Source organism: Carya illinoinensis, chromosome 2, assembly GCF_018687715.1.
Source record: "Carya illinoinensis cultivar Pawnee chromosome 2, C.illinoinensisPawnee_v1, whole genome shotgun sequence".
Classification (NCBI taxonomy): domain Eukaryota; kingdom Viridiplantae; phylum Streptophyta; class Magnoliopsida; order Fagales; family Juglandaceae; genus Carya; species Carya illinoinensis.
In genome coordinates this window covers 33,611,393-33,637,249 of record NC_056753.1, presented here as the reverse complement: position 1 = coordinate 33,637,249, position 25,857 = coordinate 33,611,393, and the positions used below count along the sequence as shown (strand labels likewise).

Here is a 25,857-nt window from a genome sequence, read left to right as displayed (position 1 = left end):
AAACTATCAATATTTTCAAGGTGCTCCATCCATTAGGGATTGTTAAAATTATACCTTGTGATCTATTTATTGTTCATCTTAAGGATCAGATCTTAACTCAAGTGCATGTTGAAGCCTATTTGGTGGTTTGGGGTGCACATCCCTTTCTCTTTTCTTATTCTATTCTCATTGATTATAAACGATATAATTCTATTTGTAATTGTAATTCAGGTAAAATCAATGTCACCTAAAGCATTGAGTGCCTCTGTTAGTGACATTGGTTCAGATGTGAGCATGATTGATAGGATAGCAAGTTCAGCACCAGGTAATGGATCCAGGGCTACTGTTGGTGAGGATTTGGTTGCCATGACAAAGTGCCGCCTCCAAGCAAGAAATTTCATCACACAAGATGGAACCAATGGGCCATTGGTTTTTACGCAATACACTGAATTAATGAATGGAATTATTGACACTGAGGAGGATGTGAAAGCACTTAGAGAAAGCGGGATCCTCCTTAACTGTTTGAAGAGCGATGCAGAGGTGACAAACCTATGGAATGGAATGAGCGAGTCTATCAGGTTGACGAAAGTGCCATTTTTAGACAAGGTGATTGAAGATGTGAACAAGCATCACAGTGGCAGATGGAGTGTTAAAGTTGGCAATGCCTTCAAGCTTTACGTTGTTGGTTCTTGGCAGTTTCTCGCATTGCTAGCTGTAATTTTCCTCTTGCTCTTGATGATATTGCAGGCGTTTTGATCGGTTTATAGCTGCACTCGCATTAATCTTCCAATCAATACCACTACATAGTGGCTAATTTCCTCGATATGTGCCTCTCATGTATGCTCCAAGCATCATTATAAGAATCGATATTGATTACTGTTTTTTCAATTTTGTTCTTTTTCTTTTTTGGGTTTAGATTTCTGACATCAAAGATTAGTTTCTATGATCTTTCTAGGATAAGAAAATACAATTTTTTAAAAGCAAAGTTGGCTTTATTTTTATTTCTTTTTGGAGTATGAGAATGCCATGATGACAAGATCGTATTGGTAGTTTAATTTGTAGTTCACGATTGTAATGATGCGAGCCCCCCAAATTTTTTTGCTCTCTCTCTCTTAAATGATGTATTTTTGGCTATTAATTTTTTTAATTATGAATATGTAACGCTCTTTTTCTTTCTTTTTATACATACACCTGATCAATTAAGAGAATGTTTCATAGCTTTAGAGCACTAGTAGTACTGGACTCAATAAAGTTGAGTCAAAGTTTGATTAGAAAATTCACTTTTATAAATTTAGTTAATTATTTTTTAACAACACCAAACAACAGACTTAACAAATTTATCATCATTCTATTAAAATATTAATTTTGACATTTTTCATTTATTTTAATTCTAATTATAATTTGAATCTTTATTTGTTATTAAAAAAATTACATATTAATTTGTTAACGTTCATATTATTTTAATGAATAAAATTTTTTAACGGTCTTTTTTTATAACAGTCATATTCTACTGATATATTTTTTTAACGGTCATATTATTTCAAGTATAGTTAAATGCAAAATAAAGTTAAAAGCTACGGAACGATAAAATATGTTTAACAAACAAAAATTAGGAAATGCAGCAGGTAATAATTGAAAAGCAAGAGGGAGAGTGAATTTTTTATGTAAAAATAATATTTGGCTAGCAGGTAGGACCCAACAGATTTGGCTAGTAGAACTGTAGTTTTGTTGAATCCACTACAACCATTTTTATGCTTTTCTAGTCAAATGTTGGCTAAATTTTAACTTTATTGAACTCACTACTAATGCTCTTACATTGTGTAACTTCTTCATGATGGCTGACTATTGCGAGCTTGCAAGATCAATAACCTAAGATATATATATACTGTTATATGGCAAACAGTGACAGAGCCAAAAATTTATTTTAGGGAGGCCAAATAAAACTAGAACAATATATGTAAAAAAAAATTTGTTCTACTTTTATACAATTTTTTTTTACGATATATAATAATCTGATATGAAGATTTACAATTAAAAAAATGTTTAATGCAACTTATATATTAAAAAAATATTTAATATGTCAAGAACAATATATTATTGAAAATAAAGACATTGATACAAATATATTAAACAAAAAAATATAGAGTGTCTAAAATTGTAACTTGTATTCTTTTAAACAAACAAAATTAAGTATTGAATTTAAATCAAAATTCTTAACTATTTCTCTTTTAATATAGACAATGAAAAGATATTAGAAATACTACTAGTTATAGTTAGAATTTTTTTTATTTATAATAAAAATTATATATTTTATTTCATATGAGATGTGTTTTATTTATTTCATTTTTATATCAGATTAAATTTTATGGAGGGTTAAAATAATCTTTAGAGGAGTGCCAATACATGATAAATTAATATTATTTTATTAAATCAAAAAAATTAACACTTATATATTTTTTTTTCAAATTTGCAGGCTCTGTCCCAACGTGGCTCCGCCACTGATGGCAAAGCAACTAAGAATAATGGTTGGAAGAGCATACAGTGACTAAAAAACGAAAATGGGTCAATGGCATAGAGCTACCTAGGCCAGCGGAGGGAGGCAAAACTCGAAATTAAGCGTTTCTACTGCATGTTAAAGAAAGTAAAATATTCCAAATGACTAGATAGGTTTAGACAGTGGGATAAGAATTTTTTATTTTTTATAAAAGTTTAAAATATTATTTTTTAATATTATTCTTATTTTGAGATTTAAAAAGGTTAAATTATTTATTATATTTTATGTAAAAATTTAAAATAAGTATAATGATGAGATGAGACGTAAGTTTTGTATCTCATCCCACTTACCAAACTTGCCCTAACGTCGCTCACAGCTGAGGTTGCATGCATGCCAGTGCTCCAGCTTCCTTTGCCAACCTCTTATATTAATATATTAATACATTAACCTTGTTTTAAAAAACCTTGATCAGTATGATGAGTATGAAAAAACAATAATTAATTAAAGGTGCTAGTATTCGGCTATTCGCCATAAAAAGCATATAAAAAACTTCTAATATACGAGCGTACTATCATTAATGCATTCTAAATTATTTATTTTGATCACTGGCATTTTTTGCTGGTAAATGGGATGGTTGAATATGGGCTAGCTAGCTAGCATGTTCATCATGTTGAAACTAACACAATTTTATCTTCTTCTTCTTCTTTAAAAAAAAAAAAAAAAATTCCATTATGTTTTTTTTTATAAATATTTTAGGCATAAAAAGATTTTATAAAAATATACCCTCAAACCAACGTGACTTGATCATGTGATACGTTTGATTATAAAATTAATTTTATTGTAAAAAAGATCTAACGTATCATATAAAATTATATTAATTTATAAATTTAACACTTGTCTTTTATTTTTTTAACGTTGGACAATACAAAGAATAGGGTAAGATGAAGAGAACTTAACGTTGGCTTGTGAGACCAATAGGACTATGATATCGTTGAGAAGGAAGAAAATGAGGAGAATGGGCATCAAAGTTGGTCACATGTTTTGAAGGATCTTATTTGCCGACCAACGTACCCTGAATTTTTGCTAAGAGATTGCTAGCATTGGTCTGGATTTTGAAGTGAATTAGACATAAAACTGTGGAAGATTCTCCGGCCATGCATCCACAAGGGCCTTTCTTTCTTGAATCCTCAGCGGGGTGAGCATATGTCATACACTGTTTGTGACTGACCGCGAGGTCCTAATAATGATAGCCTTATTATTCTATTATTATTATTTTATTATTTTTTTAAAATTTTTAAATTTTATATTTTTACTTAATGATTAAGAAAATAACTATTAGTGAACTTGTTTAATAGTTAAAAATGTTAAAAAAATATTTAAAAGAAAACGATAAAAAAATAAAAATTTCAAATACAGTAAAAAGTAGAAAAATAATAGTAAGAAAATAGTAAACCTTTCACTATCCATAACATTTATGGATATCTTTGACTTTGTTTAAGAGTTTTTTATTCGAATGTTGAAATTTTTTTTGTCTATGAGGTGTTTTAACGCACCGTTTTATTATTGTATACGTGGAGGGACAGGTACGCGGGGGTTCCCAACCTCAGGTGCAAGTAAGGTTTTTCTTTTTTTAATATGGCACAGACCCTACGTGCATGCATTCACTCGTGTCTCTTCAAGTGAAAAAGGTTTGCCACAAAAGTAGCAGCTTTTTCAATGTAAATTTTATTCAAAGTGAGTATATAGGTATGGAATAAGAGTAATGTTATACATCATATTTTTATCTTATTTTTATTCCATTATATAAGATGTGACACATTTATTATCATTTGAGAGTAATACTATACATCACATCATCATTCTACTTGCATTATACTATATATGATGTGGCGTATTTATCACAATTTAATGATAAATAAACACGAAATAAATTATCATTCAATAGTTATAAATATGCCACATTTTTTTTAATAGGATGTAAGTAGGATAGTAGTATGGTTAATAGAATTTTCTTATAATTGGATGATAAACAATCATCTAATAGTGATAAATGTACCATATATTACATAGTATGATGAAAATAAGATAATAATAAGGTGTATAGAGTTTTTCATAGAATAATAATAGGCTTACTACCACCCTCTACCACTATTTTATTATTTTTTAATGATTAAGGATGTTAAAAAAAACTTAAAATAAAATAAAAATAAAAATAAAAATTTTAAATATACTAGAATAATAAATAAGTGATAAGTGTATCATCATTCATAGGCATGACATATCTCACAATGGGTCGACTGCCATTTTCTCATTATGGAATGATTTAAATTTTTTTCTTTTCGAGTTCACCAATTCGAGGGTCCATTTTGAAAATCAATGCGTTTTTGAAAATCAATGCGTTAAGTAAGAAAAATGTTTTAGTTAAAAAAAAAAATTATATAAAAATAAACTTACAAATAACTTGATATAATATTTTAAATTATAAAATTATTTTTGTTATAAAACAGATTTAAAATATAAAATTACGTCAATTTATGAATTGATTATTGTAAAATTTATTTGTTTATGTAATATTACTTCTAATTAAAAAAATAGAAACGTGTTTTTTTAGAACGGCAAAAATCCAACGACATAAGGGTAGGATTCTCCGGAATCCAACACTCGAGTAATAGCTGATTCTTCCAAGAATAGATATCGTTATTAATCATGGATTCTAATTAGTATCATATTAATATGCTTTCTATGGAAAAAATCATTGAAGAAATCCCAAGATAGACTTTACAACCGTACCGATAAGTTTTTTTTTTTTTGATAATAACCGTACCGATAAGTTCAATTCCCTTAATTAGTTGTTTTCATGGTTCTAGAGAACGTGGACTTCCATTAAAATATGAGAAAATAATATTTACATTCTTAAATTATGTAAACTCTACGAATTTTCTTTAATAATAAAAAATAAATATAAAATTTATAAGAAAAAAATTAATTTTTTAATAATAAATCTTATTTTTTTTAAAAAAAATATACAAAATTTATATATCATAAGACTGTGTATAATATTACCATAGAAAAATTTCCAAACTTATATTTTGAACATCTATAAATCATGAAAAAAGTTAGACCCTTTTGAATTTTGACTTACTAAGACTCCGTTTGATTATATAAATGAAATGAGATGTTTTAAATAATAATTAATAAAATATTATTGTAATAAAATTTTTAATATTAATTTCATATTAAAAATTAAAAAATTAAATTATTATTATATTTTATATAAAAATTTAAAAAAATTATAATAATAAAATAAAATAAAATTTTTGATTTTATATAACCAGTGACATAAAAGAAGAGAGTGGGATTGCCTATGATAGGACCCGCCCCTTATTTTTTTGTATTTGTTGGTTTCTGATTTTTGAATGCCTCTTTACTTTTCTGAGAAGCCATCTTCAATCTTATTAATTAATGTCGTCATTACATTTCATTATTATTATTATTATTATTATTATTATTATTGCAAGAGTCACACGAGGAATGCCACTAGGTAGAAGGAAGCATCGGCCTTACTTTCTCCCAAGCCAAACAGGCTCTTAAGAGCATAATTTAAAGAAAGAAAATGGTGGTGGTTACGGGTGTCTAAAATTAATAGCCAAGGGCATCTCAAGTCATTTTGGAGTGAACCTGACGTGTAGAATTTCTCTCTCCACCTCTATGTGTGTGTACTCAGAAGACAGAAAACCTCAATTGATCGATCAGATCCGTCATGGATTTTTTCAAATCTGTATTCGCTGACGGCCCACCAAATCTCGAGGCTCCTTGCAGAATGTCGGGCAAGTCATTGACGAGTTCGGCAGCACTGTACTGAAAGGAACCGCCCAGATCATCTCCCAAGGTAAGAACGCGACCCTTTCCGTTGATCTCGAATCCGATTCCGATAACAACAGTGGTAGCAATCCTAATTATTATAGTACCCAACAGAGCTTAAATTCAAAGCCGTACAGTAGGTTTGGGACTCTTCCCTGTGAAATCTCTTTTCTCTCCTTTTCCCATCTGCTTTCTTTGACTTGTTTGGGGCTTTTTCCTTCATTAAATCAAGACCACAGCTTCCAATTTCCACCATTTTTGGCGTCTCTCAATCTCGTCGGGAGGAAATTTCATGTGCTGCTATTTTCCAGGTTTCCACCATTTTCTCTTCGGATTGGGTTTCTTTCTAAAGTTTTTGGGCGCTCGGATTTTTTTAGAATTTTCTTTCTGGTACAAGTCTTTCCGAGGGGTTTGTGGCCATGATGATGGTGCAAAAGCAGAGCCATACTATGTTTTTCGTTTTCATAAATATGACTAATTTTAGACATCCGTAACCACCACGATTAAATGGCGTCTTTCTGCAGGTAAAGAAAAAAAGAAACACACGTAAGGTGTGCGGTGTCAGCATGAACAGTAGGCTGACGAGTAGAATTTCTCATAAGTATTTGATCAAGTCGAATATATTTCTGTTCCAATTTACCACAGCCCTAGTCCGTCTTCCTCTCATCCTACCTCCCTCGTGTACCTTTACCTCCTCCTGACCTGCAATCAGCCGCTTCTCCCACAAAGCTTTATCGTCGCATCTCTCTCTCTCTCTCTCTCTCTCTCTCTCTCTCTCTCTCTCTCTCTCTCTCTCTCTCTCTCCAAATCGGTGTTCATTTTCTATAACCTCTTTCTAGTTGAGCGATTTGAATATGAACATGATTAAATCGTTGTAAAAGTTGGTGTTCGATTTGGTTGTAAACTATTAACAGAATTTTGATGGATACCAATAATTGGAGGCCCACCTCAGGCCAAGGCCCTGTAGGAGGGATAGGAGGTGGAGGAGGAGTAGGAGAACCCACCATGGACGCCGGCGATTGGAGGACCGAATTGCAGCCCGAAGCTCGGCAAAGAATTGTCAGCAAAATGTATATCTCTATCCTTTTTTTTTTTAATAGATGAATAAATTGCTGATCTTTCCTATTCTCTCTTTTTTTTTTTTCTTCATTTTTTTTCGACGGGTGTGTTTGATTTGAAAGTTCCGTTTTTTTTTTTTTTTTTTTTTCATTTATTGTTAAAGTTGGCATTTTTTTCTTATCGAATCAAATGAAGAACGCGCAAAAAAAAAAAAAAAACTGGCAATGGTTAATAATTATTCTCAGGTGTCGTAAATGACGACAAAAATCAGCTTAAGGAACAGAGTATCCTAAGTTCATGGTTACCACTCTTGTGAATGTTACTTCCATGATCGGAATTGTTGTTAGATTGACTATATGTCTTCCTTAGTTTGTGGTATCAGAAGAGAAGGGTGTGGTGCACACACCAGTGGCTATAAGACCGTGCATGTGTTGTTACATATACAGAACTTCAGCTCCCGAACTAATTGGAGGTGGTTCTAATGCTTGGTATCTCATTTTCTTTTTGACTTACTCTTCATGCATCGATCTCAATACTGTGTGACTTAGTAAGATCCATTTTTGGTTTTAAATATTACTGCAAATTAAAAGAAAAGTGGAGGGCATCACTGGAAACAAATAAATCTACCCATAACACCCTAACTGCAACCCTGTTGATGTGGTGGACAGCCAAGGCAATCAATTTTTTATGGATGATATGATGGCATCAATGGATGGTGTAAGTGAGGTTACACTTGAAGTGTCATAAATCGCAGGGCTCAAATAAATGCACAAATATACATGCTTCACAGTGCGTGTGCATATGTGAAGCTTGATTTATGATCACCATTTTACAACTGTGAAATGAATTTATGGCTGACATTACGTGTGTTCTTTTACATGGGTATATATTTTCTTAGCTTTGGTTTATAGGAGTTGGATTACAATGGCAAATACAATATTATAAGTTAGAAACGAAGACTTCTAACACATCTTCCAAATAAGCTATTGGGAATAGAATCTTCTCAGGAACACTTGGTAGTCTATCCCGCTATCATGTGACTATTGAGTGGGACACTGTGCTCTTCGTAATATTGGTTGGAACATTATGTATATCATCTCTTGGACATTTTTGTGCTATCATGGTTTACCAATTTGGAATTCTGTTCTGTTAATAGCTTCTTTGTGCCTGTGTGGCTGGTAACTTATTAAGGATGTCTCTTATGTTGGTAGAATGGATACATTGAAGAGGCATCTACCCGTTTCTGGTCAAGAAGGTTTACAGGAACTCAGGAAAATAGCTATCAGGTTTGAGGAAAAGATTTTTACTGCTGCCACAAGTCAGGTACATCCATCAAGCTGGGTCCCTTCATTTCATGACTAATGTACATGTAGAGAGTATCTACACATGCAGAATACAAAATACCTCGGAAGATATTTTTCTATTTGCATTAAGCAGTGCCGTGCGATTTATTTTTTTCTGTAATTGCTTTTTTCAGGGAGACTACCTACGGAAAATATCTCTAAAGATGCTTACAATGGAAACAAAGTCTCAGAATCCTCCAGCCAATTCTTTGCCGCCCAACTCTACTGGCAATGGCAATAAGCCCCCAGATCCGGGTAAAACCATTAAAGATTCATTTGCATGATTTAGTTACATATAAGTCCATCAAGTTGGTCTCTCTAGTTTGATATACATATATACCTTACTTCTCCGCGTATATGTGTATTTTGTATTTAGGTATGTTGACTTGCCTTTCTCATTGTGAAGATGGATGTATAGTCCTGTTGAATGGTCTGAAGATGGTCCCTTTTAATATCTCAAATGTAGCATTGCCAACATTTTATTGATGGTGGTATTGGAGAAGTTGGATACTATATGGAATTGTTTCATCTTTCAGAATGTTTTACCCTTTAAGCAGGTTACAAGAAATAAATGAGTTGTTGAATATGATGGATATAAATGATATCTCCTTCTGTTCATTTTAAACAGTTCATCAAAAAGAAATGAGTTATCGAATGCCTTTGTCCATTAGGTTAGAAATTGCTTGTGTGTATTCTCTACGACTTGTTTTCTTTCTCCTTTCATTTTTCTTCCACACTTGTTCCTATAACTTTGTGTTTTTGTCCTTTCACATTGGATAGGGATGTCTGGTATGCAATCCCAACTTCACAATCAAGGGCAACCACTTCCTATCCCACTTTCAGCTAATCCGTCACAATCACGGCAACTGTTATCGCAGAACATTCAGAATAGCGTTTCGTCTGCTGGAGTTCAAGCCACTCCAACTTTACCATCTGCACTGCCTCCTGCCTCTAGCATAAACCAGACTTCTATCCCAAATGCTGTCAGCCAGAATACCAATGTGCAGAATATATCTGGAACTTCACAGAACTCAGTGGGGAATTCAATGGGTCAGGGGATTCCCTCCAACATGTTTGCAAATAATCCGCGGCAAATGCAAGGAAGACAACAAGTTGTTTCCCAGCAGCAGCAGCAGCAACAGCAACAGTCACAGAATCCACAGCAGTATATGTACCAACAGCAGTTACAACAACATTTCTTGAAGCAGAAGTTCCAGCAGGCAAACATCCCACATTCACTTGTGCAATCTCACATTCAGCAACAGCAAAATCTATTGCAAACCAATCAGATGCAATCTCCTCAGCAATCGGTCATGCAAACATCATCTGTCATGCAGCCTTCTCTCTCTGGTCTTCAGCAGAATCAGCAGCCATCTATTCAACAGGCGACACATTCCATGCTTCAGCAACATCCGCCTTCAGTTCTTAGGCAGCAGCCGCAACAGGCAGCTGTTATTCATCCACAGCAAGCACCAATGCAGCATCAGTCAATATTGCCTCCACAGCAGCCAAATGCTGCAAATATGCAACAGAACCAATTAATTGCACAACAGAGTGTGGTTGGGGACATGCAACAGCAACAGAGGTTGCTTGGCCAGCAGAATAATCTTCAGACTATGCAGCAGCAACAGCACCAACAACAATTAATGGCTCAGCAAAACAACTTCTCTAGTATGAATCAGCAACAGTTGGGCTCTCAAAGTACTGTTTCTGGATTACAACAGCAGTTACTTGGAGCTCAGTCTGTTAACTCAAGTATGCAAACTACTCAGCATGCAGTACACATGCTACCGCAGTCCAAAATTCCAGTGCAGCAACCACCACAACAAAGCACATCTAGTTTGTTAGCAACTCAAGTACAGCCATCGCAATCACAACCACAGCCTCCACAGCAGCAATTGATGTCTCAGATTCAGTCACAACCTTCACAATTGCAACAACAGTTGGGTATGCAACAGCAGTCAAATTCATTACAAAGGGATATGCAGCAAAGGCTTCAAGCATCAGGTCAACCATCGAGTACCTTACTTCAACCACAGAATGCACTTGATCAGCAGAAGCAGTTATATCAAAGAGCCGTTCCAGATACATCGTCGAGTAAGCCATTGCATTTCTGCATTTTTTTTTCTTGTTCTTTAATCCCTTTTGATGGTGCTTTCATTTTATTAGATTGTCTTAATTCATCTTTCTAGTCTATCAGCCTCGATTTTGCAAGTCTTTCTTTCTCTCTCTGTTCTCTTTTGTTTCTGTACAAGTTTGAACCATGGGTACATTCTCGAGATGCATTGTGGTTGATAATGCCTTTCTATTTGTTTTATTTTTTCATATGTAAATCTGTTTTACTTATAAAAAAAAAAGGGGGTTTTACTTATAAAAAAAAAAAATTATTGTTTTCTAGTACATTTGAAGATTATTAATATTAGCTGAGGATTCTTTTCCATGAAAAACGTATGTGTAACAGACATTGTCTTTTTCCCAACATTGATTCCAATATTGAGCAATTGATTAACATTGGCACATATATATTTGATCCTCATCAGGCCATCAATTTTATGATTCTAGTGTACACACTGGCTCCATATATGACCATCTTGTTTTGAAATTTTATCTGGGCCTAATGGCTCCAGAGATTCTGGAAGGCAAATTAGATTATTAGAGTGTTTTCCCCCCTTTTTGGAGGTTTTGGTATAACTGATGTTTATTTAAAAACAAAAGGCAGATTGACGGTACAGCAAAAATAAAAAATAAAAAAAAATGGAACTACTCTGGAAAATAAACTTTGCCCACAGTTATTAAGGGTGCCTCAGTTCTCTGACGGCACAACCCTCCAACTACCTTGATACTTGCTTGTTTTGGTCCATCTAGGTTGTGTTGGGAAATGCCAATTATGCATATCCATTCTTGTTCCACCCTGGTTTCCTCACTTTAGTTCGGTATATAGGTGAAAGTGAGAGGTCAAATCTCTAGTTTTGTAAATTGTACTGTGGCCAAAACTGGTTCTGGCACCATGCCTAATACTGTTGAATCTCATTTTTTTTTAAAGGATTTACTGGTATCCCACGAACTCTGAAATATTTAGCAATCTCATATGGAATCCTCAAAGAAATTTTATGGTGGATGAGGGATGCACAGTCAATCAATGCAGAGGGGTTGAAAATAATTCACTTTTAGTGCGAGGATGTCCTATATGTTTATGCTAGAGTTAGTTGTACGGGAAACAAGGGGCTGGGGTTTGGTGTATTTTGGGTAGTTTTCAAGGGGTTTTGGGTCATTCGGAGCTCTCTAGTATGGGCTAGGTGTTTTCTTATATATGTCCAGTGTACTTGGTTACTCCTATTGATATATATATATAATATTTTTACTTATAAAAATATATATATATATGTTTATGCTAGAGTTGTTTACGTAGACATTTTATGTCATTTGGAATGAAGAGTCTTTGACATCAATGATATTTCTTGTCACAGATAATTTCTGTGCCATTGATATTATCTTGATTATTTCCCTATAAGCAGATATTTATTTGACTTCCATGTGCTCATATTTAGATATGTTTATATTTTTGTAGCATCTCTTGATTCGACATCTCAGACAGGGAATGCAAATGGGGGTGATTGGCAAGAGGTCTATCAAAAGGTAACTTGCCATGACCTATAATTGCTTACTGGATAGAGTACACTTATGATTATATGTTTTAAGGAAAAAATCCCTGTAGGGGTCTTTGAATTTGGTTGGAGCCTTGGAGGTGAAATTGTGGCTTAATTGCAATAACCATAGTTGCTGAAACAACAGGAAATAACAATTGTAGGCTACATACATATTGGAAAGAGAACAAAGCATTATCCTTGCACTGGAGAACATGCTCTTTATTTTTTCCCCTGGAAAGAAAGATTGGTTCCCCCATATGGAGCCACTGTTGCAGCATAGTGTGGCGTGCTGTTCTGAGCTTAGTGTTGCTGTCAGACCTACACAACAGTCTCTTTCCTGCAGGAACTTCATTATGATGTTTGGATGGGATATTTGAGTTGTTGCAACAAATTTATTTTGTAGATATGGAACCTGAAGAAATTAGGTAGAAATGTCTGGCATGCTGTACCTGAGTCAAAATGAAGAGTTTGTTGCAACAAATGTTTTTTATCCGCTTCACAAAAAAGTAAAGTATCATCTGCAAATAAAAGATGAGAGATTATAGTTGAGCCACTAGTGCCATTACCCACCTGGAAACCAGATAAGAAACCTCCACCAATAGCGGCCTACACCATCCGGCTAAGAGCCTCCATAACTATAACAAACAATAGGGGAGATAGAGGACCTCCTTGCCGCAAACCCCAAGAACTATTAAAAAAAAAAGTAGGTGTACCATTAACTAGAACTGAAAACCGGGCGGTAGAAATACATTGACGTATCCAGGCAATCCACCTGCCACCAAAACCACACCTCCTAAGCAAGTATAAGAGGAATTCTCAATTCACGTGATCATAGGCCTTCTCCCTATCAAGCTTACACAGAATACATGATCCTCCCTCCCTCAGTCTATAGTCCAAGCAGTCATTTGCAATGAGCACTGAGTCAAGAATTTGTCACCTATGAATAAATGCATTCTAAGGCTTGGAAATAATATGTTCCAAAACCGGGCTTAACCGGTTAGCAAGTACCTTCAAAATGATCTTAAATACACCACTAACTAGGCTTATAGGGCGAAAATCCTCAATAATTGAAGCCCCATGTTTCTTAGGAATGAGAGCAATGAACGTCGCATTGAGAGATTTTTCAAACTTTTGAAAAGAATGAAATTCACTAAAGACCTGCAAAACATCACCTTTTACAATGTCCCAACAAGTTTAAAAGAAACCCATTGAAAAACCATCCGGCCTCGATGCTTTATCCTTAGCCATACCAGTGATGACCTTGTAGATCTCATCTTCATCAAAAGGTCTCTCCAAAACACGCACGCTCTGAGAGTCAATTGCCTCAAAGGCTAAGGCATCAAGCTTCAGCCTCCAATAAGTTCTGATAGAAGGGTCTCATAATAATCCATAATATGGTTTTCTAGATCGAGAGGGAAAGATAGCACCTGAATACCTGAATGTGGCGACTCAATAGCGTTATTGCACCGATGTGAATTAGCCACTTTGTGAAAGTACTTCGTACACTTATCACATTCTTTCAACCAAAGGACCCTAAATTTTTTATGCCAAGAAATCTCCTCCAACAACAAAACTCTTTCTAGATTTGCAAAAACCGTGCTCTTCCTCAAAAGCAACTCCTCTGAGGTATCTCCCAATAATTCATTTCCCTCTAACTCCTGCAATTCCTCCAAAAGGGTAGTCTTTTGATCGTCAATGTAGTAAAAAACTTCCAAGTTTCACTTCTTCAAGTCTTGTTTCAAAACCTTCAGTTTGCCTACAAGAATAAAACTTGGGGTGCCAGTGAACTGATACGAAGACCACCAAGCACGCACCATCTCTACAAACCCATCCATTGAAAGCCACATGTTTTCAAACTTAAAGTACTGGCGACAGCTGTGAATGCCCCTACAATCTAGTAGAATAGGATAATGATTTGAGCTAACTCGAGCTAGCCGTTTCTGGCATACCTCTAGATAGTGGGCTTCCCACAAAGGAGATACGAGGAATCTATCCAATTTCGACCAAACCCTACCATTAGACCAAGTGTACTCACCCCCTACCAGGGGGAGATCCACGAGGTCTAGATAAAAAATGAACTCGAAGAACTCCTCCATGGCCACATAATTATGATAATGCCCTGAACGCTCACTAGGAAAACAGGTAATGCCCTGGGGCTGGTTGGGGTGGTTGGTGCTCCAACGAAGTGAGAGGGGGGTATGGTGTGGGTTTATGGAAGTTTATAAGGAGGGGGTGGTCATGTTTGAAAACCATATTCGATTTGTAGTTGGGGAAGGCAATCGAATCAGTTTTTGGCGGGAGATGTGGTGTGGAGATCATGCATTGGAAAAAGCTTTTCCGGCTCTTTATCGTACTGCTATTAATAGGGAGGCTTCAGTGTCGGATATGCGGTTATTCTTTCATGGTTCTCATCAGTGGAATATTCTTTTTAATAGGGATTTTCAAGATTGGGAATTATCTGTTTTATCAGATTTTCTCAACCTCCTATACTCCATGGGGACTCCTATGGCACAGTGTGATCGTTTGAAGTGGAGGGCTAATAATCACAAGAAATGTACTGTTGAGACATACTATAAAATTTTGCCAATACAAGATCATCCTCTGTTTCCTTGGAAGAACATTTGAAGGTCTCGTATGCCTTCCAAAGTAGCCTTCTTTGTATGGAATGCCGCCCTTGAGAAGATCTTGACCACGGATAATCTGAGAAAGATGGGGTGTGTAGTGATGGATTGGTGTTATATGTGTAAAAAGAATGAAAAATCTGTGGATCACCTCCTACTACATTGTGAGGTTACAAGGGAGTTGTGAGATGAGATTTTTCAAAGGGTTGATGTTGCTTGGGTTATGCCTTCGAGAGTGGTGGAATTGTTTGGTTGTTGGACGAAGATGCAAGGCTGTCATCAAGTGGCAGCAGTGTGGAAGATGATCCTACTATGTATCATGTGGTGTATTTGGTCGGAAAGGAATGCGCGCTGCTTTGAAGACCAGGAACGTACTTTGACGGTGTTGAAGAACTTTTTTCTCCACACTTCACTGCTTTGGTTTTCCGCTATTGTACTAAACGGGGACAGTGTTCATGATTTCCTGTCTTTAATCTATCACTTCTAGAATGTGTTTAGGTGTTCTTATGTATACTTCATGTGTACACGGGATATGTCTATTGCATTCAAATCAATAATATTTATCTCTTACTTATCAATAAATAAATAAAAGTGTTTTTTATAATATGGAACCTGAAGGACTGGAGTTTGATAATCTGTCTTGTTATTATTATGTTGCAGATCAAAGCTTTGAAGGAGACGTACTTGCCTGAATTAAATGAAATGTACCAGAAAATCGCTATAAAATTGCAGCAGGTATGTTTATCTTCAAAATGTTCCTTGTGCAATTCATTGACTGAGCTTACTCATGATTCAGCCTTGCCGATTATACTTAAAGGTCGCAATGGTACCCAACAAGTATGTTAATATTAATAACCACTTTGGAGTGGACGAGTGCTTGAAATTAAAAAGCAGTTGGTTAATCAGCTCAGAACTTCCCCCTCCCCCTAAAGCAAAGAAGAAAAAGGAAATCGGAAATCACTTTGTTATGATTCTAACTTGATCTGTGTACATTGCTAGTGTTTGTCTTTATTATGTTTAGTATTCTTTTGTTCTCCAGCATGATTCTCTCCCACAACAACCAAAGTCAGAGCAGCTTGAGCGGTTTAAAATGTTTAAGGCTATGTTGGAGCGTATTATTGCATTCTTACAGGTTTCCCAAAGCAATACATTACCCAATTGTAAGGAGAAGTTGGTATTCTATGAGAAGCAGATATTAAATGTTGTAAACACAAACAGGCCCAGGAAGCCTGTTTCCTCACTGCAGCAAGGACAGCTTCCCCCGTCTCACATGCACTCCATGCAGCAATCACAATCTCAAATTACTCAAATTCAGCCCCATGAAAGTCAAATGAACCCTCAGTTGCAATCAATGAGCTTACAAGGTTCTGTGGCGACAATGCAGCAGAACAGTATGACAAGCTTGCAGCATAATTCTATGTCTTCTTTATCTGGGGTTTCGACCACACAGCAAAACATGATGAACTCATTGCAGCCTGGTACCAATTTGGACTCAGGACAGGGCAATACAATGAGCCAAGTACAGCCGGTGGCTATGGGGTCTCTACAACAAAACCCTGTGACTTCTTCCCAACAGGCAAACGTCAGCACCTTGTCCTCGCAGAGTGGATTAAAAGGGCTACAGCCAAACATCAATCCTCTTCAGTCAAATTCCAATATCCTTCAACAACAGCATCTGAAACAACAGCAGGAACAGCAAATGCTGCAGGCACAACAAATTCATCAGCGTCAGATGCAGCATCAATTGATGCAGAAGCAGCAAATAATGCAACACCAACAACAGCAGCAGCATCAACAGCAGCAGCAGCAGCAGCAGCATCAACAGCAGCAGCAGCAGCATCAGCAACAGCAGCATCAGCAACAGTTACACCAACAACCAAAGCAGCAGCTGGCAGCACAGTTGCATACACACCAAATTTCCCAGATTCATCAAATCAATGATGTAAGTGACCTTAAAATGAGACAGGGGTTGGGTGTTAAGCCAGGGGTCTTTCAGCAACATCTATCTGCAGGCCAGCGTGCTGCTTATTCCCACCAACAGTTAAAATCAGGAGGTTCATTTCCTATATCTTCACCCCAACTCCAGGTTGCGTCCCCACAGATACTGCAACACTCTTCTCCACAGATTGATCAGCAAAATGTCTTATCATCCCTCACTAAAGTTGGAACACCTCTGCAATCAGCAAGCTCACCTTTTGTTGTCCCATCTCCTTCTACTCCTTTGGCTCCTTCTCCTATGCCTGGGGATGCTGAGAAACCTATTTCTGGTGTTTCTTCACACTCAAATGCTGGAAATATTGGGCACCAACAGACAAGTGGTGTGGGAGCACCAGTTCCATCCCTTGCCATTGGCACCCCTGGGATATCGGCCTCACCTTTGCTCGCTGAGTTTACTGGTCAAGATGGCACTCTGGGCAATGCTTTGATGAATGTTTCTGGAAAGTCAAGCATTACAGAACAACCTCTTGAACGTTTAATTAAAGCGGTTAGTTAATATTTGTTTCTCCCACCATGATCTTTTATGGCAGTTGATGATATTTCTAGCACAAAACTTGAAAATTTTATCTGCTGTTTTTCTTTGCTCATTAATTACAATTTTCTAACTACCGCCTTTTTGCAATGCGAACCATAAACTACAAAAAACTGCATTGCGCACCCTAAACTATCAATATTTTCAAGGTGCTCCATCCATTAGGGATTGTTAAAATTATACCTTGTGATCTATTCATCTTAAGGATCAGATCTTAACTCAAGTGCATATTGAAGCCTATTTGGTAGTTTAGGGTGCACATCCCTTTCTCTTTTCTTATTCTATTCTCATTGATTATAAACGATATAATTCTATTTGTAATTGTAATTCAGGTAAAATCAATGTCACCTAAAGCATTGAGTGCCTCTGTTAGTGACATTGGTTCAGTTGTGAGCATGATTGATAGGATAGCAAGTTCAGCACCAGGTAATGGATCCAGGGCTGCTGTTGGTGAGGATTTGGTTGCCATGACAAAGTGCCGCCTCCAAGCAAGAAATTTCATCACACAAGATGGAACCAATGGGACAAGGAAAATGAGGCGCTACACAAGTGCCATGCCCTTAAGTGTTGTTTCGTCAGCTGGCAGTATGAATGATAATTTCAAGCAGCTGATGGGTTCAGAGACGTCTGACCTGGAGTCAACTGCAACTTCTAGTGTCAAGAGGCCTAGGATCGAGGTATAAAACTCAGCTTGTTTCACACAATTCTAAAAGAATGGTAGAATTTTTTTATTAGAGACTTAAAAAGGCGCACCTTGAATGCCAATGTAGTAATTTCTCAGGCTGTAGAAAAATATGGCATGAGTCTCATGGTCCCTAATTTCCCATGCCTTGAACTCTTAACACAATAAAGGATGACGCACATGCACCTCCTTGGAGCCCTTGTGGGTACATGCAATACAGTTTTGTATTGATGAATGTTGACTAGATGCAGTTGTAGCATAGAATCTACAAACTTATGTTGTTTTGTGGCAATTTTTTTCTGCTTCAAATTTGCTGCTGCAAGTAAGTTCTGTTGTAACCGTCATGTTTCTCTCGGTTAGTTCTTCTCATCATGAGAAAAGAAACCAAGTCCCCCCATCTTGTTAAGTTTTTATTTTATGGTAATCATGCCCATATTGGCTTCTTCAGTATAAATAAATCATGTGGTACCTGTTACAGGCTAATCCCGCCCTTTTAGAAGAAATAAGGGAGATAAACCAGGGACTTATTGACACAGTTGTTGATATCAGTGATGAAGATGTCGATCTTACTGCCACAGCTGCTGCTGCTGACGAGGGTGAAGGAACCATTGTCAAGTGCTCTTTCATTGCCGTGGCTCTCAGTCCAAACTTGAAATCTCAGTACACTTCTGCACAAATGGTGGGCTTTCAGACCTTCAAACATGAAGTAAATTTGTTCATGTAAAGTATCTTCTGTGTTTATATGTACTTCACTGTTTTGCAGTCACCGATTCAGCCATTAAGATTGCTTGTTCCCTCAAATTATCCAAATTGCTCCCCGATTCTCTTGGACAAATTTCCAGTTGAAGTCAGGTAACGGAATTTCTTGCTATGCCTTTCTTTTATACGTTGCTTTTGGCATAAATTCAAGATATGAAGTTTATTTCCCCGGACTTAATGAGGATAACAATTTCTTTTGATCCTTGTAAGAAAATGAACATGATATGAAATAGAGCCTCTATATTTCATTTGTAGGTTCCTAAAAAGTTTTCAGAAAAAGAAAAAGGTCATTCATATTTTGTTGGTTTACCATGAAAGGAATAATTTCATCCATTTATCACCTAGTTTTGGTGGATTGGTTTCCTTGTCTCTTCTGTGGAAACACGGGCCTTGTGTTTCTGTACCTTTCTTTATGGCAGGATATCGTAATGCTGTAAGTGACTTCAAAGTTCAAACCTTTCCTCAATATGATTATTTATGAATTCCTCAACCCCAATTTTTGATCCGTACTTCCCGTCCTTATCCTCAAAGTCAAAGTATTTATCTGAGAAATCCTTCATCTCTAACATGCAAAATTGGGTTTGATATTCTGCTTTGACAGTAAGAAGTATGAAGATCTTTCGGTGAAGGCAAAGTCGAGGTTTAGCATATCTTTACGAACCCTTTCACAACCCATGTCGCTTGGCCAGATAGCAAGGACTTGGGATGTTTGTGCTCGAGCGGTTATTTCCGAGCATGCACAGCAGAGTGGCGGGGGTACTTTCAGCTCAAAATATGGGACTTGGGAGAACTGCTTGAGCGCTGCATGACCATCTTTGTGGGTTGTAGACCCACACAAAGTTACCATTGCTAGAGTTTGCTACAATCAACCTTTGATGCAGAGTTTGCTGCAGCTGCGACTGGCAAACAGTTTTTGAAAATAAGACTTACATTAGCTGCCATGCTTATCAAGGGATATAGACGTAGGTAGTTGTTTGTAGAGAAGTTTGTCAATTGTCAACTTCAATCTTCCTGGATTGAAGACGAGACTTGGTTTAATAATGTATATTGTAGAACACAGAATTAATACCGCATTATAGAAATGTATTCTGGCTTGTTTCGTGTTGTAAGCACGCAGCAGTCTGTAATTTTTGCCAGTTCTAAGGATATTTCAAGTATATTATATATTTTATATTTGTCCTAGCGAACAAATGCAGTTGAAGTGTCATATGAACGCAACTGGGATTATGAAAATTAAAGAAATATAAAAAAGAAATCTTAAGGATACATAAAAGGTTGTAAAGTTATTTTTATTGTAAAGTATATAAGACGTATTATGTGAAATCTTTTGTGGGTTTAATCTCTATATATATTCTTTCTAATTTATAAAGAATATATTCTATAACGTCATTTGTGGGTTTAATCATTTGGCTTGCCATCACGTGAGATTAGGAGAAGACAAAAATCAGGATGAAGAAAACCATTTACTCTTAAAATGATTGAAGACTACTTTTTACATTTTATTTTTAAGCTAATAATTAAATGTCAATATAAATGAGTAAGGATACCGACACAACATATTTCATAATATATATATATAATTTAAAATGAAAATATTTTCATAAAATAATATTAAAAAATAGAAGTTCTAGAATTCGAAACTCCCTCGTCTCAAAATAAAAATGAAATATCATTTTGAAACATGATTGTATAATGGAAAATGCTAGATCCCCCGCTAGGGGATCTCGCTCCCAGTTTTTTTTTTTTTTTTCTTAGTGATTAAGTAAAAATTGTTTAATATTATTGTGAATTTTTTATATTTTTTTTAATATTTAAAAACATTAAAAAAATGATGTGAAAAAAAAATACAAAAATAGAAAAAAAAAATTTGGCCTAACGGGAGCCCCAATAGCCGTAACACTATCCTTGTATAATATGCTGTAAAAAGCTAACATCTTTTTATTATTGAGAATTTGAGTGATGCGTTCCTAGGTAAAATTCTCTTTTATAATTTTTTTATTTATATTTTTTAATATTTTTAAAAAATAGGAAAATATATTAATAGTTATTTCTTTAATTATTAAATAAAATTAAAATTTTAAAAAATAAATATAGAACTGTCAAAATGAGAGTGCAAAATAGAGCCGCGTAGTACCACTATTCTTTTATCATTTTTCATCTGACTAAACCCCCTAAACCAACGGCATTCAACGAGGGATTCGGCAGCTTCAAATGTTAAAGAAATACCCTTCAATCAGCTCGTAAATTACAATTATACCGATCCCCCGTCCAAGTATTTCATTTGCACTGTCTCTCACCCTCGCTCGCTCGCTCGCTCGCTCGCTGACGCTAAGAGTGGCGTTAGAACTTAGAATGGCTTCATCTTCAAGAAACAAATCGAACGTTCAAGATTCTCATGCGTTTCAGAGATCGTTGCCGTCGAGGTGCCCATCCTCCTCGGCATTCGCTTCCTCGAGCTCGACCTTCGCCTCCCGATCTTCGACCATCTTCACGCGATCCCCCAAGCCCGCCGACATGTACGGACGCCGCTACTCCTTTGCCTCGTCGTCTTGTTCCGTACGTTTTTCCATCGAGCAGCCAACCTCTCCGGGACGTTCTTTGATCTTTATGAGGAAGCAAGCCAACACTGCGGTGTCGTTCAGCAAGAAGAACGCGTGCGCCTGTTCTCCTACGACGCACCCCGGCTCTTTTCGATGCTCTATGCACAAGGCTTCTGCTGCAAATGGCGTCAAGCATGGCCATCAACAGAGAACGGAGTCGCATCGACTGATTCTTCGGAGGTCGGCGATGAAGAATTCACTGGTGAGGTTCGGAGGAGTACTGGAGGGTGGCGACTTGATCATGAGGAGAGCCTTGTCGGCTCTGATTAGGCCCTCATCGCACCAGCAGCGGCGTAGAGCCGTGTTTAAGCCTATGCCGAGTCTTCTCTCGGTAATGTCCAAAGCCGATGACTCTTGAATTCACTCGGGAGCGGTTTAATTTGTTTTTCGGGTTTGGGAAGTGGCGGCTGGGTAGGATATATCGGTGATGAACTTTCTATAAAGAATTGCGAGTAGGTACATACGTAGTTGGTGCCATGAAAATCTTGCCAGAAAAGTTTTTTAAAGAAAGGCAAAAATTAGTCTGGTATTTACGAGAAGAGTAATGTTATACACTACACTATCATCTTACTTGCATCTCACTATATATAATATGACGCATTTATCATTATTTAATTATAAAGAAGCATATAATAAATGATCATTCAATAGTAACAAATGCGTCAGATCTTATTTAATAGAATATAAGTAGGATGTGTAGTATGCTATATAGAATTTTCTTTATGAGAATGTAATTCTTCTGTGAAGTGTAATTCTGAACCTTATAACGTGAATGGATTTGGAATTTTCTCTTGCAAAATTAATATTAAAAAATTATATTATAATAATAATATTTTATTTAATTTTTAATAAAATATCTTTTAATACAAAATATTGTATTATGCATATCGGTAGAAGTGAAACATGTTACCTTATTACTTAATTATATTTCACAACCCAGAATAAGAAAACGGGAAAAAAAAATTTATTCTAATTTTTCTTCTTTTCCTATATATAAATGGAAAATATAGTGATTGGAGTTACTATTCATAATATAATTTTTGCATTATTAAGGTGCATAAGTCTTAGTATATTTTAATTATTCATATAAAAAAAACTCGCTTTCCCTTTATAATAAACTTTAGACTACTATATTTGGATTACAACAATGCTACGGACAGTCGGGTAAAGCAGTTGCCCCGCAGTCGCCAACTCAGCAATCACGTGTTTAGATTGCTCCGAAATTGAAAACCCTATATTGCCCCCGAAATAGAAACAATATCCCGAATTAGACAACACCACCTGAAATAGAAAGAAAAGCTAAAAAAAAAAAGGTTCCGCTTCGCCTTTTCGTTCTGCAACTGAGCTCGTCACGCTCACAGAAATTATGCTACGGACGTGTGTGCTGGAGACGATCTGTGTGAGAAAGATTTCGTGTAGTTTGGTCTGATAGTTGGAAGTGGTCTGAGATCTGAAAAATTCGTGCTCGTGGTCTGAAGCTTGGGTTTCGTGGTGCTCTGGTGTGGGTGTCGTGTGGGTCATCTTTTGAAAAGGTAAGTTTTGGTCTGTGATTGTTATACTCGTTTACTAAATATAAACATGCATTTTTTATAAGTTTGTGATTTTTATTACGGCCTTTTAGACAAAGCATTGTTACTGGTTTCAGTTTTGCTGTGTTGGAAATTAAACAACACAGGTTTCACCATTACAAGGGATACTATTAATGGAGAAAGGATGTGTACCCAACATATTTTTTGTTTTAAAATGTTCTGCCCATCACTGGTCAGTAATTCAGATTAAATACTGCATATTTATTATATTAAAATGTTCTGGCCATCCTATGTAATTATTTCAGATCAAATACATCTCAATCCAATGGGGAATAAGACCTTGTCAAGAGAGCAATAACAACAGACCCAAAATGCATAATATGAAAATTGGATAGGTAATAACAGAAAATTAGTAGCCCCTGCTGCAATCTCTTACATTAACCTCATAGCTTTTACAAGAACAAGATCTTGCATGAAATAAGACCATTTACATGTTTTCTGGAGCTTCCCCAGATTTCAAAATAAAGTTCCACAAGGGGCAGTTTCCCTAGAACTAAAAAAATAAATAAAAAATAAGGGAAGTGCTGAAAGAAACCAAGGCTTCGGGCTGCTGAGGAGATTCAGTCTCCAATGGAGATGGATGGACAGAGGCACAAGAGAATGCGAAGAGATATGGGTGGGAAATCTATAACCTAAGGATATGCGAAGGGATATGGGTGGGAGCTCTGTAACGTTTCTCCTATTAATGAAACGATGCCGTGTTGTTTAAAGGGTACCATGTCAGCGGCTTGACTGAGCCTACTGTGCGCCGTTTGAGATCCCCGACTGCATTTAGACTTATTCTTTGGATTATATATATCGACTAGTATTTTGGGGGATTGGGCTCAAGAGGTCGTGTGACGTGGAGAGGTTGGAAAGCACAAAGTTTTTGTCTGTTTTTATTTTTATTTTTTTTTTGAACTTGAAGAATCAAGACTGCAAGAAATGATGCAAAAAAAAAAAAAGACTGCAAGAAAGTGGTGTTTTGAAGACCGTTTCTTTAGGCATGAATTTACAGCATCCCTATTTTTTTAATCCAAAATTCCTTGTTATATCTTTTCCAAAAAAAATAATTATAATGTCACCAAAAAAATAACAGTATCCCAATAATAATGATATTCTTGTTCCCTGCGCCCCGAAAAAGGTGGGGGAGTGCATGAACAAAAATGATGGCCAATAACTAACATGATTGCATGCATGTTTTTGGGAGAGGAGACATCCATGTCCACATGGATACGTTGAAATTGTCTTGGCTTTCTGGGACTTACTGGTAGTGTCCTGCTTTGCTGTCAGTCGACATGTGATGTAGCTTCCCATGTGTAATTTACTGTACAAATTATTTAAATATAATAACGGAAATTTCTTTTTGAACGTATAACAAAAAACTAAAAAATTGATTACTCCCCATATAGAGCTAGTATTGCCTTTAACAAAACAGTAATAAAACTTGTTTCGGGCTATAATAGCATTGGGCTTGGGCCTAAAGAACAGTGAGAAACCCAACTATGGAACAAAAAACGCCCTTCACAATTGAAATGGGTCTGGGACCCCTTTTTCCATCGTAAATTGCATAGTTGGAATTACCCAAAATAAGAAATAAAAAAAAAAAGAAAAAAGATTGAAATACAAATTATGGTTATAATAATATATAGCATTACGCGATGCAAATATCGATAAAATTAAAGATGCTTTTTTAATCTTTTTGTGCAAATACGGCACGACCAACTGTATGACCCTTTTGTTGGAAGACATGTTTGTTTTTAGGATAATATATCTTTAGCTTATGGCCAAGTACTCAATTATGAGCTTTTTTTTTTTTTTTTTTTTTAAAATTTATTTTAACCGTTGAGTTGGCCTACGTCAAATCTAGTATCAACCTCAGACGACATAAAATCAATCTCATATCTTATTATAAAATAGTTAATTACATTGTCACATAATTTTAAACTTTTATTGTGTGGTGGCGCCAGACGATATTGTGATCAGATCTAACTATGGAAATGGCGGCCCACCCATGAGAATAAGATAGGTGTCTGCGGAGTGGCTGGGCGCCACACCACGACCAAAAACAATATTATAATTTATAACCCAATATTATAGAGAGCAATATGCAAAAACTAATGCATAGTCTAAGGCAATTTTGAAAAGCGTGTAATGTATGTAGATAATGTGTGGTGGAGTTTCAATGAATGAATTCGAATCAAGGTCTGCTTCACACCGTACTGAATGAATCGATGGCGGAAATGTGGGTGGCCTAGAGGACAAAGCTCTTCTTCTGTCTGTCGTTATCATTGTCGGCTTAGCACATCACAGCCCCCATGAAGGCCCTGTCCCTATTTAAATATACTAAACAAAAGCGTTATTAGGCACGACAAATATACTGGACAAAGTCGGAGTGGTTTACGTGTTCCAAGTTGATTGATAGTTCCACTGATTTTCAAATTAGGGTGCTGCTACTTCCAGATTGGGAGCCCACCGAAAGAGTCGTTAGGTAAAAAATGTCTTCTTAATTTTTTTAATATTTTTTAAACTCATTAAATATTTCTTTTAAAATATAAAAATTCCAAATTCATTAAGAAATATTTACATAACTATTAATTAAAAAATAAATATAAAAAACTCAACTGGTACATCGCCTTCTATGGGAGAAGCATTTCCGGCATTTGGCCCTCCCTCCTCTTTCACTTTTGAGTAACATATGCACGTAATATATT

The 25,857-nt window shown here is 36.0% G+C and overlaps 2 protein-coding genes across 38 annotated transcripts in view; both read left to right on the top strand.

The window, feature by feature from the left end:
- LOC122301154 (mediator of RNA polymerase II transcription subunit 15a-like) overlaps positions 1-20,144 on the top strand; it is an 88,786-nt gene extending 68,642 nt beyond the window's left edge. For 26 of the 37 annotated variants that reach the window (XM_043112285.1, XM_043112278.1, XM_043112284.1 and 23 more), the window contains 11 exons: positions 7,287-7,404; positions 8,605-8,716; positions 8,871-8,991; positions 9,517-10,833; positions 12,305-12,372; positions 15,665-15,739; positions 16,044-17,489; positions 17,867-18,211; positions 18,695-18,895; positions 18,980-19,068; positions 19,577-20,144. In XM_043112285.1, the coding sequence (XP_042968219.1) occupies positions 7,287-7,404; positions 8,605-8,716; positions 8,871-8,991; positions 9,517-10,833; positions 12,305-12,372; positions 15,665-15,739; positions 16,044-17,489; positions 17,867-18,211; positions 18,695-18,895; positions 18,980-19,068; positions 19,577-19,784 (4,100 nt within the window). In that variant the 3' untranslated portion in view covers positions 19,785-20,144. Of the gene's footprint in view, positions 1-210; positions 945-6,045; positions 6,363-6,395; positions 6,646-6,858; positions 7,405-7,793; positions 7,866-8,604; positions 8,717-8,870; positions 8,992-9,516; positions 10,834-12,304; positions 12,373-15,664; positions 15,740-16,043; positions 17,490-17,866; positions 18,212-18,694; positions 18,896-18,979; positions 19,069-19,576 lie in introns of those variants that run through there. The other 11 variants (XM_043112310.1, XM_043112309.1, XM_043112300.1 and 8 more) reach the window with 9 other exon arrangements.
- A 991-nt stretch (positions 20,145-21,135) lies between these two features.
- Positions 21,136-22,106, top strand: LOC122295465. Its single transcript, XM_043104502.1, has one exon. The coding sequence runs from the start codon at positions 21,328-21,330 to the stop codon at positions 21,931-21,933; it is 606 nt and encodes a 201-aa protein (XP_042960436.1). The 5' UTR covers positions 21,136-21,327; the 3' UTR covers positions 21,934-22,106.
- Positions 22,107-25,857: the final 3,751 nt, after the last annotated feature.

What these genes read in the sequence shown, in the direction of transcription:
- LOC122295465 (XM_043104502.1), top strand. Translation starts at nt 21,328, where the DNA reads ATGGCTTCATCTTCAAGAAACAAATCGAACGTTCAAGATTCTCATGCG.